The 15,338-nt window shown below is 48.4% G+C and overlaps 1 protein-coding gene across 1 annotated transcript in view; it reads right to left on the bottom strand.

Moving 5' to 3' along the window:
• Nucleotides 1-13,591: 13,591 nt before the first annotated feature.
• The window catches only part of LOC135016457 (uncharacterized), a 50,771-nt gene continuing 49,024 nt past the window's right edge, over nucleotides 13,592-15,338 (bottom strand). Inside the window, exon 2 of the mRNA XM_063952865.1 lies at nucleotides 13,592-14,422. Coding sequence (XP_063808935.1) covers nucleotides 13,655-14,422 — 768 coding nt within the window. The 3' untranslated portion in view covers nucleotides 13,592-13,654. The remainder of the gene's footprint in view (nucleotides 14,423-15,338) is intronic.

Genomic DNA, 15,338 nt, shown 5'->3' with positions numbered 1-15,338 from the left:
CAAAACAATGTGCACTGCAGGGGAAGCAGATATAACATGTGCAGAGAGAGTTAGATTTGGGTGGGGTGTGTTCAATCTACAATCTAATCTGCAGTGTAAAAATAAAGCAGCCAGTATTTACCCTGCACAGAAATAAAATAACCCACCCAAATCTAACACGTTATATCTGCCTCCCCTGCAGTGCACATGGTTTTGCCCAATTGCTATCAAAAATCCTGCTGCGATCAACTTGGAATTACCCCCAATATCAGATTACCCACTGATAGAAAAGAAAGCTCTGGGTTGGGATATAAGGTGATCAGGGCAGCATCATTAAGTAAAAAACAGTGCGGCAAAAATGGAGTACTCAAAACGCTACATGCAGCAGGAGGTTGTGCCTGTATAACTCAGAGAGCCAACAGCAGTATGGGGGCCACAAAGGTAGTCCAGAAATAGAGCCCAGACAGTGAGTATAGTTGTGCAGCACTGCAGCTATGATCTTGGAGAGCAGCCTGCAATGAGGTATAAAGAAGGTTGCCCCCTTCTGCCCCCTGGGCCAATTAGACACAGCAGAGTATGGTGCAACAGATACAAAATAAATAAATAAATAAAAAGGTATAACTTGCTGTGGGTGAAAAGCAGCTGAGGGGGACACAGGTATTAAAGCCACCAGACAGGGGCCAGTATCATTTGCCTGGCTGGATGGTATAGTATAGGCCAGTATCAGTAGCCTGTAGTGCCCACAATAAAGATGGCCGCCACACCGTCTGCTTCAGGACTTCATGGAAGATCAAGTAAGGGCTCTTGTAAGACAAGGCCCCTAACTCAGACACCCTTCTTGCGGATGCCAAGGCCAACAGCCAACCAATCCGATTGAAGGAACTGCAACACCATGTTAAGATCCCATGGTGCCACAGGAGGCACAAATGGAGGTTGTATGTGCAGAACCCCCTTCACGAAGGTCTGAACTTCTGGAAGGGAGGCCAATTGTTTATGAAAGAAAACAGACAAGGCCGAAATCTGGACCTTGATTGACCCCAATCGTATGCTCGCATCCACACCCGCATGGAGAAAATGGAGAAAACGTCCTAACTGAAACTCTTCCATTGGAGCCTTCTTGGATTCCCACCAAGACACATATTTTCTCCAAATGCGGTGGTAATGTTTCGACGTTACCCCTTTCCTGGCCTGAATCAGAGTGGGAATGACCTCTTTGGGAATACCCTTTCGTGCTAGGATCCGGCGCTCAACAGCCATGCCGTCAAACGTAGCCGCGGTAAGTCTTGATATACGCACGGCCCCTGCTGCAGCAGGTCCTCGCAAAAAGGAAGAGGCCGAGGATCTTCTATGAGCAACTCCTGAAGATCTACCAAGCCCTCCTTGGCCAGTCCGGGACAACGAGGATTGCTCGAACCTTTGTTCTTCTTATGATCTTGAGAACTTTTGGTATTAGTGGAACTGGAGGGAAGACATACACCGACCGAAACACCCACTGGGTCACTAGTGCATCCACTGCTATTGCTTGAGGGTCTCTCGACCTGGAACAAATCTCTGAAGCTTCTTGTTAAGACAAGATGCCATCATGTCTACTTGAGGAACTCCCCAAAGACCTGTCACCTCTGCGAAGACTTCTTGGTGGAGGCCCCATTCTCCTGGATGGAGATTGTTTCTGCTGAGGAAGTCTGCTTCCCAGTTGTCCACACCCGGAATGAAAATTGCCGACAGAGCTCTTGCATGTCTTTCTGCCCAGAGGAGGATCTTTGTCATCTCTGCCATCGCTGCTCTGCTTTTCGTTCCACCCTGACGGTTTATGTACGCGACTGCTGTTACATTGTCCGACTAGATCGGTACGGGTTGATCTTGAAGAAGAAGGCCATTGTAAATGGCTCTGAACTCCAGAACGTTTATGTGAAGGCAAGCTTCTTGACTTGACCATCTTCCTTGGAAGCTTTTCCCCTGTGTGACTCTTTGGATGACAGGATTATCCTCTGGTGCATGTGTAGGTGGGATCCGGACCACTTGTTCAACAGGTCCCACTGGAATACTCTGGCATGGAATCGGCCAAACTGTATGGCCTCGTAGGCCACTACCATCTTACCCAACCACTAAATGCATTGATGAATCGACACCTTTGTTGGTTCCAGAATTTGTTTGACCATTCTCTGGATTTCCAGAGCCTTTTCTACTGGAAGAAATACCCTCTGTACTTCTGTGTCCAGTATCATCCCCAGAAAAGACAATCTTGTCGTGGGTTCCAACTGTGACTTTGGAAAATTTATGATCCAACTGTGTTGTTGAAGTACTGTTACGGAGAGTGCAATGTTCTGCACCAACCTTTCCCTGGACCTCGCTTTTATCAGGAGATCGTCCAGGTAAGGAATTATATTTACTCCTTTCTGTCGAAGTAGGACCATCGTCTCCGCCATCACCTTGGTGAACACCCTCGGTGCCGTGGAGAGTCCAAACGGCAACGTCTGAAATTGGTAATGAGAACCCTGTATTACGAATCTCAGATAAGCTTGATGTGGAGGATAAATGGGAACATGTAAGTAGGCATCTTTTATGTCCACTGACACCTTGAAGTCCGCTTCCTCCAGACTGGAAATCACTGCCCTCAGAGATTCCATCCTGAACTTGAACCTTTGCAGGTAGAGATTGAGTTTTCAGGTTTAGAATCTGTCTGACCGAGCCGTCCGGCTTCGGAACTACAAAGAGGCTTGAATAAAACCGTTCTCCTTGTTGTAACAAGGGAACCAGGACAATAACTTGATCCTGACACAATTTTTGTATTGCTGCCGCTATCACTTCCCTGTCTGGGATAGAAGCTGGTAAGGCCGATTTGAAAAATCGGCATGGGGGAATGTCTTGAAACTCCAGTTTGTACCCGTGGGACACGATTTGTAAGACCCACAGGTCCAGACCTGACTGAAGAGTTTCAGACGTGCCCCCACCTGAGCGGACTCCCGCAAGGTAGTCCCAGCCTCATGCTGCAGATTTGGCAGAAGTAGAAGTTGATTTCTGCTCCTGTGATCCTGTAGACCGGGGGTGGGGAACCTTTTTTCTACCGAGGGCCATTTGGATATTTATAAAATCCTTCGGGGGCCATACAAAAATTCTCAACTTAAAAAATTACCCTGCCCCCCAGTAGGTCTGCCCCTTAGCGCCAAAAAATGGGTGTGGCCAGTTAAAATGGGACGTGATACACATATGCCCCCAATAGTGCGGTGCCAGATCCACAATTGCCCCCACAGTGCCAGGTATACAGATGCCCCCACAGTGCCAGGTATACAAATGCCCCTCACAGTGCCAGGTATACAGATGTCCCCACAGTGCCAGGTATACAGATGTCCCCACAGTGCCAGGTATACAAATGCCCCTCACAGTGCCAGGTATACAGATGCCCCCACAGTGCCAGGTATACAAATGCCCCTCACAGTGCCAGGTATACAGATGTCCCCACAGTGCCAGGTATACAAATGCCCCTCACAGTGCCAGGTATACAGATGCCCCCACAGTGCCAGGTATACAAATGCCCCTCACAGTGCCAGGTATACAGATGTCCCCACAGTGCCAGGTATACAGATGTCCCCACAGTGCCAGGTATACAGATGCCCCCACAGTGCCAGGTATACAAATGCCCCTCACAGTGCCAGGTATACAGATGCCCCCACAGTGCCAGGTATACAGATGCCCCTCATAGTGCCAGGTATACAGATGTCCCCACAGTGCCAGGTATACAGATGCCCCCCACAGTGCCAGGTTTACAGATGCCCCCCACAGTGCCAGGTTTACAGATGCCCTGCCCTCCCCCCTCCCCTCCCCTCCATGCTGCTTACCGTGCTGCTTTAGGCGGGACACGGAGGAGAGCGCGGCTATGTTGGGCGGCGGCGGCATGTAGGACTTGAAACCAGCCGCCGGTTCGAGAGCCAGTCAGAACTCGCGGACCGGCAGCCGCGGCTTCTGATTGGCTGCCGGTCCGCGAGCTCTGATTGGCTCACGAACCGGCGGCTGGTTTCAAGTCATACACGCCGCCGCTCCCAACCGACAGCTGCGCTCTCCTCCCTGTTCTGACAGCTGAGACACGCTGCCGCCGGACTGAACGGCAGCGTGTCTCACTGACACAAGCTGGTGGGCCGGACCAAACGGCTTCGCGGGCCTTATACGGCCCACGGGCCGGAGGTTCCCCACCCCTGCTGTAGACGCTGCAGACTTTTTCCTTTTCCCCTTCAATTAACCCGCAAAGGGGAACCTTTACCCTTTTGTATTTATTGGGCCGAAAGGACTGCTTCTGAGAGTGATGTGTCTTTTTCGCCGGCGCAGGAGCATTAGGCAAGAATGTCGACATACCTGCGGTAGCCGCAGAGACTAACGCATCCAGCCCATCTCCAAACAAGACCTCACCCTTATATGGGAGAGCCTCCATATTCCTTTTGGATTCTGCGTCAGCATTCCATTGGCGAATCCACAACGCCCTCCGTGCTGAGACAGCCATGGTTGCGGCTCTTGATCCCAGGAGACCAATATCTTTCATGGCTTCTAGCATGTATGCAGCAGCGTCTTTGATATGACCTAATGTTAGGAGTATCTCGTCTCTATCTATTGTGTCAATGTCTGATGACAGGTTTTCTGACCACTTTTCAATAGCACTACTTCACCCATGCACAGGCAATGGTAGGCCTGAGTAGTGTCCCATTGGCCACATAAATAGATTTCAACGTAGTCTCCAACTTGCGGTCTGCCGGTTCCTTCAGTGAAGCTGTCCCAGGTGCAGGGAGAATCACCTTTTTTGTTAACCGTGACAGGGCACTGACTAAAATAGGGGGGGAGAGGGGGGGGGGTGACTCCCACCTCTTCCTGTCCTCTGCAGGGAAAGGGTAAGCTACCTGAATTCTTTTAGGAATCTGAAATTTCTTTTCAGGATTTGTCCAGACTCCCTCAAAGAGACTGTTCAGCTCATGAGATGGAGGAAAAGTTACATTAATTTTCTTTTCTTTACAAAAGTAAGCCTCCTGTGGTAAGGGAGGGGGCTCCGTAACTTCTAACACCTCCTTTATAGCAATAATCATGTATTGAATGTTTTTTGATAACTTTGGATCTATTCCCCTGGAATCACTAGTGTCGACACAGGAATCAGAGTCCGTGTCGGTATCAGTCTGTACAACTTATGTAAATTACCTTTTATGTGACCCAGAGGGGTCCCCTGTGGATGAAAAGGCAGAACTATTAAAATTCACATCTTCGACAGATTTTCGCCAGTTTTCTGCATGAGACTCAGACTTATTCAATCTCTTACTGATATGATTCACACTATCACGTAATTCTTTCACCCATTCAGGCTCGTGGTGTGCCGGCAGCGCCACCACATTACAACTCTGTGTTCCTAAAATGGCTTCCTCAGGGGAAGAGTTCCCTGCCTCAGACATGTCCCACACGTGCACAATCACACCACAGACACTCCGGGGCTTAATGGGGACAGACCCACAGTAAAGTCTGTCAGAAGGACACAGAAAGGAATTGCCAGCTCACAACTCAGCGCCAAAAGAAAAAATCCCCGTGTCGCGTACTTTGTACAGAGACAAAAATCCCAGCGTCGTGTACCATGGGGGTCATTCCGAGTTGTTCGCTCGGTAAAAATCTTCGCATCGCAGCGATTTTCCGCTTAATGCGCATGCGCAATGTCCGCACTGCGACTGCGCCAAGTAAATTTGCTATGCACTTAGGAATTTTACTCACGGCATTTTCATTGTTCTGGCGATCGTAATGTGATTGACAGGAAATGGGTGTTACTGGGCGGAAACAGGCCGTTTTATGGGCGTGTGGGAAAAAACGCTACCGTTTCCGGAAAAAACGCAGGAGTGGCTGGAGAAACGGGGGAGTGTCTGGGCGAACGCTGGGTGTGTTTGTGACGTCAAACCAGGAACGACAAGCAGTGAAATGATCGCAGATGCCGAGTAAGTCTGGAGCTACTCAGAAACTGCTACGAGGTGTGTAATCGCAATATTGCGAATACATCGTTCGCAATTTTAAGATGCTAAGATTCACTCCCAGTAGGCGGCGGCTTAGCATGAGCAAATCTGCTAAAATCCACTTGCGAGCGAACAACTCGGAATGACCCCCTTTGTACACAGAAACAAAATCCGTGTCACGTACTTTGTACACAGAGATCTTCAAGCGCTTTCTATTACAAATAATAGGTTTTATCACCGAATATTACACTCCCCCCCACCCCCCTTTTTGCACCCTGATACTTGATTCAGAAGTGGAGAGGAGGATCAGCGTTTCTTGCCCTGCAGCTGCTGGGAGAAAATAGCGCTGAGCAGTGTGCTGGCTGCCTGAGGAAGAAGCCCCGCCCCCTGTAATGGCGCGTTTTTCCTCAGCTCTAGAATAGATATTTATACTGGCGGGGGTGTAGGACAGTGTAAATACAAAGTATGCTACCTTTTGCCAGTGAGAGTAGGTTTCATGCTGCCCAGGGCGCCCCCCCCCCCCCCCCCCCCCCCCCCGCGCCCTGCTGTGCACTGTTATGTATTAGTAACAATACTCACACGTCTTCTGACTTCTGGCTCTGTTAGGGGGGTGACGGCGTGCTGTGGGAGTGAGCGCGTAGCAGCAGCTAGTGTTCAGTACCCTTCAGGAGCTAATGGTGTCCTGTCAACAAGAAGCAGAGCCATGAAACTCTTTAGGAAGTTGGTTCCTACTTTTTCCCCCCTAAGTCCCACGAAGGATGGAGACTGTTGCCAGCAGTCTCCCTGAAAATAAAAAACCTAACATAAAGTCTTTCAGTGAAACTCAGTAGAGCTCCACTGGAGTGTGACCAGTCTGCCTGGGCACATTTTCTAAACTGAGGTCTGGAGGAGGGGCATAGAGGGAGGAGCCAGTTCACACTCTGAAAAAGTCTTAAAGTGCCCATGGCTCCTGCGGAACCGTCTATACCCCATGGTACTGAAGTGGACCCCAGCATCCTCTAGGACGTATGAGAAAAAACGTTTCTACATTTGTATACACTTCTACAGGGATTCTATCCACCCCAGGTGCCTTAGTTTTCAGGAAAGTGGGCACTGCAAAATCTAGATCCTCTAATATAAGGGGTGCTTCAACTGCCTGAGACAATGTCAGTGATCCATCCTCAGCAAGATAATCTGGATGAAGTTGGGCATGGGTATAGATTGCCTGGGCTGTATATAGCGATTAAGAATACTGCAAAAATGTGTCAGTTCTCTTAGCAACAGAAAAGCATTTAACATTCTGGGAGTACAGTGTAGCGACTATAGTTGTACTGGAATAGTCCTCTCTACCAAAATGTACCAGAAAACGCCCCCTAAAATCTGCCTGAGAATAAGGAGTAAATTTACTAAGGTGGGAGTTTTTTTAGAACTGGTGATGTTGCAACCAATCAGATTTTATCTATTATATTCTAGAGTCAGCTAGATATATGTTAAGTAGAATCTGATTGGTTGCTATGAGCAACATCAGCAGTTCTAAAACAAACAAACCCCACCTTAGTAAATTTACCCCTAAATGTCTGGTGAAAAAAAGACTATGTTTGGATCTATCAAAGAGGTAGTGTGAAATCCCACTGTCAAAATAGCTAATATTTTATCAGGCCTCCAGGTCCCTACACTGCTACCTACAGTATACTACTACCTCAAACTATGCCTCTAAACACCTATTAAACTACTTTATATCCGCAACCCTCTTAATAAAAGAACCCCTCAGGAAGGCATAAAGGAATCCCAAAGAACCACCGACTCCGTGCTGCTGACATTGTTACAGAAAATGTCCCAGGAAGACGATAAATATGAACCAGAAGCCATCAATCAATTTCAACCACAAGGTGGTTCAATTTCCAATACTGAATATCCCTATCTGACAAAAGATCCATATACTGTACAAGTATACAAGGGAATGGTCTGAAATACCCTGAGGCAGGTATTCTACCTCAGAGATCAAAGGGACTAGCATGGGGGGGGGGGGGCACACATTCATGAGATTTATTCAGTAATCAACTTGGAAAAGGGAGTAGGGCCAGAAGGACCCCACTCCCCTGGATGGAGATCGCGTCTGCTGAGGAAGTCTGCTTCCCAGTTGTCTACTCCCGGAATGAAGATGGCTGACAGCGCAAACGTGTGCTTTTCTGTCCAGAGGAGTATTCTTGTCACCTCTGACATTGCCGCTCTGCTCTTCGTTGCGCCTTGTCGGTTTATGTAAGCCACTGTCGTTACTTTGTCCAACTGCATTTGAATGGCCCGATTTCTTAGAAGAAGGGCCGTCTGAAGAAGACCGTTGTAGACGGCTCTTAAGGCCCATACACACTTGACGATAAAATGAACGACGTCGTTCATTTTAGCCCTCATCAACGACGTCGTTCATTATTATCGTCAAGTGTGTATGCACCCGACGACCAACGATGCGCGGCCCCGCGGGACGTTAACGTCCATCGTTCATCTGTGGAGCATGTATGCTCAATCTCCACTATGGTCGTTACCGACCATAGACGTCGCTGAATGTGTATAACGCCAACGACCAACGACGAACGTCCAACGACGAACTACCCAGTCACTTCCTGTCCACACCCAGCGTCATCACACTGGCCTCGTGCAGCGGAGCAAGACAGCACCAGGAAGGAGCAGGAGATTCAAACAGTTGGTAAGTTGGCTGCTTGTTTTCTAAAGTGGGGGTGGGGGGGCATGGGGTTGGCGGCAGGGGGCTGTCTGTGTGGCACTGTGGGGGCATGTATATTTTGGCACTGTGGGGGCATTTATATTTTGGCACTGTGGGGGCATTTATATTTTGGCACTGTGGGGGCATTTATATTTTGGCACTATGGGGGCATGTATATTTTGGCACTGTGGGGGCATGCATATTTTGACAATGTGGGGGCATGCATATTTTTGCACTGTGGGGGCATGCATATTTTGACACTGTGAGGGCATGCAAATTTTTGCACTGTGGGGGCATGCATATTTTTGCACTGTGGGGGCATGCATATTTTTGACACTGTGGGGGCATGCATATTTTTGCACTGTGGGGGCATTTATATTTTGGCACTGTGGGAGCATGCATATTTTGGCACTGTGGGGGCATGCTTATTTTGACACTGTGGGGGCATGCATATTTTGACACTGTGGGGGCATGCTTATTTTGACACTGTGGGGGCATGCATATTTTTGCACTGTGGGGGCATGCATATTTTGGCACTGTGGGGGCATGTGTATATGTTTGCACTGTGGGGGCATATGTACATTTGCCCCAGGGCCGGCTCCAGGCACGTTCCACTCGAGTGGCCGCACAGTGCGCCACTCTTCAAGGGCTCCACTATTTATTGTGCCATATTGGAGCCGGCTCCTGGAGCTCTGCCACTCATAACAGCTGTCCCAGTCCGCCCCAGGGCTGGCTTATACTGTAGAGTGTGTGCTCTGTGCGGCGTCTGTGTGTGATGTCAGACGCCGCCTAATGATGTCCCTGCCCACACACAGTCAGTGTAATGCGGTGTGTGGCCAGTGCCCAGGAGAGGGATAAGTGTGACTTCAGGCAGGGGACAGCCGGAGATGGGAGTGAGGGGCAGAACAGCCACATACTGCGCTCTCCTCCCCTCACACAGAGTAGTGGCGGAGGCGGTGGCAGCGCGGGAGCAGTAGGACGAGGCCAGTGGCAGTGAGCAGCACTGCAGGGGGCACATGTTTCTGACACTGGGGGTGCATATGTATCTGGCACTGTGGGGGCATATTATATGTATCTGGCACTGTGTGGGCATATTATGTGTATCTGGCACTGTGTGACATTATGTGTAAGGAACACTACTGTGGGCGTTATGCGTTAAGGCTGCTAATTGTGTGTGTAGAGGGGGAAAAGATATTTACAGTTCGATAATATAAAGTCCCGCGGAGCGCACGTGCAATTTTCTCGCCCAGGGTGCTAGTAGGCCTGGAGCCGGCCCTGATTGGCACTGTGGGGGCATGTATATATGTTGTCACTGTGGGGGCATGTGTACCAGGGACGTGCAATCAGAGGAGGCAGTGCCTCCCCTGTCATAATGATTGAAATAATAAAAAGAAGATATTTATAACAGAGTCGGTGATAAATATCTTCATTTATTATTTTAATAATTTCCCCCCTGTGTATGTGGCTGCGTGTGAGGGTGGAAGGCAGCGGGAGAGGTGCCTGCCACTGCTAATGTTAAAGTCTGAGCAGCGGGGGGTGGGCAGGCGGTGGGGTGCAGCAATGGGCTGTGAAAGCCCTTTGAAAAAGAATGGTGGAAGCGGCACCTTTACTGGTGCCTCAATGACAGGGGCGTGCATTCAGCCCCGATGAATGCATGCCCCTGTCAGTCCCCCAGATGTGATTGGCCCAGTAGATACAGTGCTGGATCCGCTGTCCAATCACTAGCGAGCCGCATACTAATTCCCCCCCCTGTCCCCGGCTGCAGCAGGTGGCGTGGGCTGTGTGGGCGTCCGCTGCAGCCGCTGACTGAAACTAGAGGTCATTATTGACCCCTAGTGTCTGAGCGGCACTACTATGGCAGAGACGTCATGACATAGTAGAGAGGAGTCGGCGGCCGGAGACGGAGGGCACTGCTACAAGGGGCACAAAAACTGGGGGCACTGTTACAAGGAGCACAGCTACAAGAGGCACAGCTAAAGGGGTCACAACTACTGGGGGCACAGCTACTGGGGTACAGCTACAGGGGGGCACAAGTACAAGGAGATAATTGTGGCCAAGCCCCTTCCCTATGAAGAAGCCATGCCCTGGGCGCCACAAGCGGTAGCGGTAGGGGTCATCGGCAGGATTCGGAGGCCATTATGGCTGTAGTGCCTCAGCAGCCACTGACTTCACCGCACGCCACTGATGTGTACATTGGTACTGTGGGGGCATGTGTATTTTCGGGCACTGTGGGGCCATGTATACATGTTGGCACTGTGGAGGTATAGATAGATAGATAGATAGATAGATAGATAGATAGATAGATAATATATATAAACTAAAAAAAAATTGACATTTGTTTTCTCTTTAATTCCTTTATTTTTTTTTTACAGCTATGTCTATTGAATTCTCTGATCATGATTTCTGGACTGGATTCATTGAATTATACCGAAGCCATGAGTGTCTCTGGAGAGTTAAGTCCAAGGAATATGTCAATAGGGAGAAGAAGTTGAAGGCATACCAGGAGCTCATAGATTACAGTAAAGGCAGAAACAGTCAAGCGGACATCCGGTGGGTTAAGAAGAGAATCCAAAACTTCCGAACAGTGTTCCACAAAGAACACAAGAGAGTCATTGAGTCTCAACGTTCAGGTGCAGGGTCTGATGAAGTTCGCAGACCATCACTGTGGTACTATAACCTGCTCATGTTCACCCTGGAACAAGAGCCCAGGACGGAGTCAGTGTGCTCAGCCATGCCGGAGTCGCCCGAGGGAGTTCTGGAGGAGGAAGTGGGCACTGAGGAGCTGGTAAGTAGATATATAGTATATATGGTAAACACACCCTACACCACTTTTGTTTTTGTTTATTTCCTTTCTCTTCACTGCTTTTATATGTCTATTGCCCCTGTTTTTTGTATTTTTTTTACTTTTTTCTTCAAGAAAACTGCTAATAGCACAAAATCTTTGGTTCAATTACAGCTTTCACCCTTGGCGACTGAAGGCAACCCTCCCATGGCTGAGCACGCAGAGCTGGAAGTCATTGAGGTTGAACCCGTGCCACCTCAGCCGTCTCAGCCACCAACCAGGAGACGTCGGTTGGGACCGCGGACTTCCAGTTCTGGAGAGGCATCAATTTCTGAACCGTGCGGAGGAGATTCTTCAAAGGCCCCCGGATGAACAAATGATTTTCGGGATGAATATTGCCTGCGAAATGCAGTCGCTGGAACCCACCCAGCGACAGCGTTTCAAAACGATTGTATATGATGCGCTAATATGTGCGCAAAATGGCCAATTGCCTGAGCGCCTCATACTGCCATCAAATACATTGCGTTGGCCCACTCCCCCAGTCACAATGACTAGTTTTTCCTATCCGGCGCATCCCCCACAACCAAATCCTCCTCCGCATCAGCCACCCTCCCATACATTTTCGCGGGCCCCTCCACCACCTTCCACCACTCCCAATGTCTCGAGTGATACCCACTCTGCTTGGATGAGTGCGCAGGCCACTCTCCAAGATGATCCGTTTTTTTTCAATATGTAATTTTAATTTTCCGTTTTTTTTACCTCAGAAATTGTTGTGTGCGACTCCTTGGGTTCTTGTTCCAGGTCGTCCATGAGTGGGAAAGAGTGCCACGGTGATGGTCTCGAACTTCGTTTGGACTCTGTTACTGGATGTTGAGACTTGTGACCTCTTGTGTTCTTTTGTTGGTCACTGTTCGGAAAATTGATTCTTTTCTTGACCCTATGGATGTCGCTTTACTGGTTTTGCCTTTACTGTACTCTATATGCTCCTGGTTTGCCTTTTTTGTTACGGCATCCCTATTGACACATTCTTTTCTCCAGAGACACTCAGCGGGCTGGTATGTTCAATGAATCCAGTCCAGAAATGTTATTTTTTTAAGTTATTAATAAAAAAACAAAAAAAACAACAAAGTGTTGAGTGTTAATTTACACCCTGTCTAGGGCTACAGTGTGATGGTGTGGGGCAGTGCCGTAACTAGGCATTTTAGTGCTGTGTGCAAGAAACGACAGTGGCGCCCCCCCCCCCATGTAAGATAGGGGCATTGCGCGCTGTAGGCGCGCGAAAAATGTATAGGGGCGTGGCCACAAAATAATAGCAATTCATACTACGGTGCACAGTAGTCTACATTACTCAAATTACGCTGCACAGTAGCGCCACTACACCAGGTAGAGCCCCTTTTATACATTACAGCAGATGCTGGAAAGAACCGCATCCCAGCATCCATAGCAGCGCCGGGCAGCCAATACAGAAGGAGAGGGGGATGCTGCAGCGGCGCTTACTACCAATCAAATAGCGCTGCTGCGGCTCCCTGCTCCCCCTCCCTCCTTGAACCCGGCGCTGGTCCTCTTCTCCCTCCAGCCGCGCACGGCGCACATAGAGGCGGCATGTAATGAGTCAATTTGACTCATTACATGCCGCTGGCCGTTGCGCCCTCAGGGCAACTGCTCTGTGTGCCAAGCCCACTTGGCACACACGTAGTTACGGCCCTGGTGTGGGGGTGTTGGAGTGGGGCATCTAGGGGTATAAATAAAAATTTTATGGGTGAAGTGGTACATTTTCTATTAGGACAACATGGTGCCTGAGCTGTTTGTGTTTGTTTTGTTAAAAAAAACACATGGTAAACTGACATGGAATGAACCCTATATGAGGATGTGGTGATCCTGTGTTGAGAACATGCAGCCACAATACACGCAGTGTTTCATGCGCAGTGAGTCTGCAAGCAGACTCTTTGCGCTTGTTCCACTGCCGACATTCAGGAAGGTGGGATGCTGCTGTGAGTATTTTAACAGCCTTCTTCCCAACTGACAGTATGAATCCCAACACACGCAAGGTTAAATACTTGTAACTACCATGTTATAAGCTACCGTAACTTATGACACATGCAAAACAGTAGGTGAACACATAAAAGTAATTTTATTGAATAATAAAACACACAATTGCAGATGGGAAAAATTATTATATTTAATCGCAATACAGTAACAGCAGATGAATTTATTATTTTAACCTGGCCTTTCTTAAATCATTTCATACTGCCAAGCCACTGCCCCCTCTCCATTGAAATAGGCCAGGTATTCTTCCCTGACCCTTTTCGCATCTGTAGGGTTCACTACTGTAGCTTCTGGTCTACATATAGGTGTGAAACAGGTATTGCTCACAATTTCTGTAGGCTCTGGCCGTGCTGGGTTGCGAGGTGGCATCTTCTTTTTTCTAAGTAGATTGTGCAGGGCACAACATGCTAACACCACCCAATTAATTTTATCTACTCTCAGGTTTATTGCAGTGTGGAAAATACGAAACCTATTACTTAGGATACCAAAGGCATTCTCTACTGTCCTGCGTGCCCTTGAAAGACGGTAATTGTATACCCTCTTCTCTGTTGTTAATCCTCTTTTGGGATAAGGTTTCATAACATGCTCATGCAAAGCAAAAGCCTCATCAGCAACAAAGACAAAGTTCAAGCCATTTGTGCAATGTGAGGCAGGTGGAAGTTCAAGGCTTCTTGATACAAGTCTCTCATAAAATAGGGTGTCCTTAAAGGACCCCCCATCAGATGCACGGCCATTTTTTCCAACATCAACGTACAGGAAATTGTAGTTTGCATCAACTATAGCCATCATCACAACGCTAAAGTAACCCTTGTAGTTGTGATACAAGGACCCAGAATTCACAGGTGGGATTATCCGGATGTGCTTCCCGTCTATGGCTCCTCCACAGTTTGGGAAATTCCACCGTTCATTAAAATCATCAGCAATATTAAGCCAGTCCTTCTCAGTTGAGGGCAACTACAGAAAAAAATTGCAAAGAAAAAATGTATACATATATTTAATCCAAGATATATATTCAATGCGAGGGGGTGTGAATGGGTTATAAATCGCTAAAAAATTGCGTGGGGTCCCCCTTCCTATGCATAACCAGCCTCGGGCTCTTTGAGCCAGTCCTGGTTGAAAACGTACACGGGAAAAAATTACTGGGTTCCCCCCACTTTTTAAACAACCAGCACCAGGCTGTGCATCCTGTCCTGGTTAAAAAAATACGGGGGACAAAACACGAAGGGGTCCCCCATATTTTTTAAACCAGCACCGGGCTCCACAAGCCAGAGAGATAATGCCACAGCCAGGGGACACTTTTATTGTAACCAATGATGGGAACTTTGCGGTCTGCGGTTAACCACGAAGTTAATTGGGGTCACTCTTGTGGGTGACAACTGATGTTATTCGGGTTTATTCTCCCACCAAATCCCTACAAATACAAATCTTAGTAAATATACCCCCTTGAATCTGACTGTATATTATAAGGGGGAAGGGGGGGGGGGTGGAATGGTGGCAGGACTTTATAAAGGGGAGCAGCAAATTAGGTTTAAAGGAGAAAAAACATATAGTAAAATGTTCTTACCTTAAAGTACTGCTGTCTAAGGACGGAGTATATAGCTTTGCAGGTCTCTGGAATTATGACCCCCAAAGCCTGCGGTGAAATGATAGCCCCGAATTTCAGGTCTTGCAAGGACCTGCCAGTGGCCAGGAATGGAAGGGTTGCAATAAGCCTTTCGTGAGCAGGTATAGCTCTGCGCAGCTTTGTATCCTGCCTTTCGATTTTAGGCCTCACCAGAGCCAACAACTCCGTGAACGTGGCATCATCCATGCGCAAGAAGTTCCGAAAGTCGTCCGGGTTGTCCTCGCGGATTTCAGAGAGAAGCACCGT

The sequence above is a fragment of the Pseudophryne corroboree genome, chromosome 2 (assembly GCF_028390025.1).
Source record: "Pseudophryne corroboree isolate aPseCor3 chromosome 2, aPseCor3.hap2, whole genome shotgun sequence".
In the NCBI taxonomy this organism is placed as follows: Eukaryota; Metazoa; Chordata; class Amphibia; order Anura; family Myobatrachidae; genus Pseudophryne; species Pseudophryne corroboree.
The sequence above is the reverse complement of the archived record's forward strand: the minus strand, read 5'-3'. Positions and strand labels throughout refer to the sequence as shown.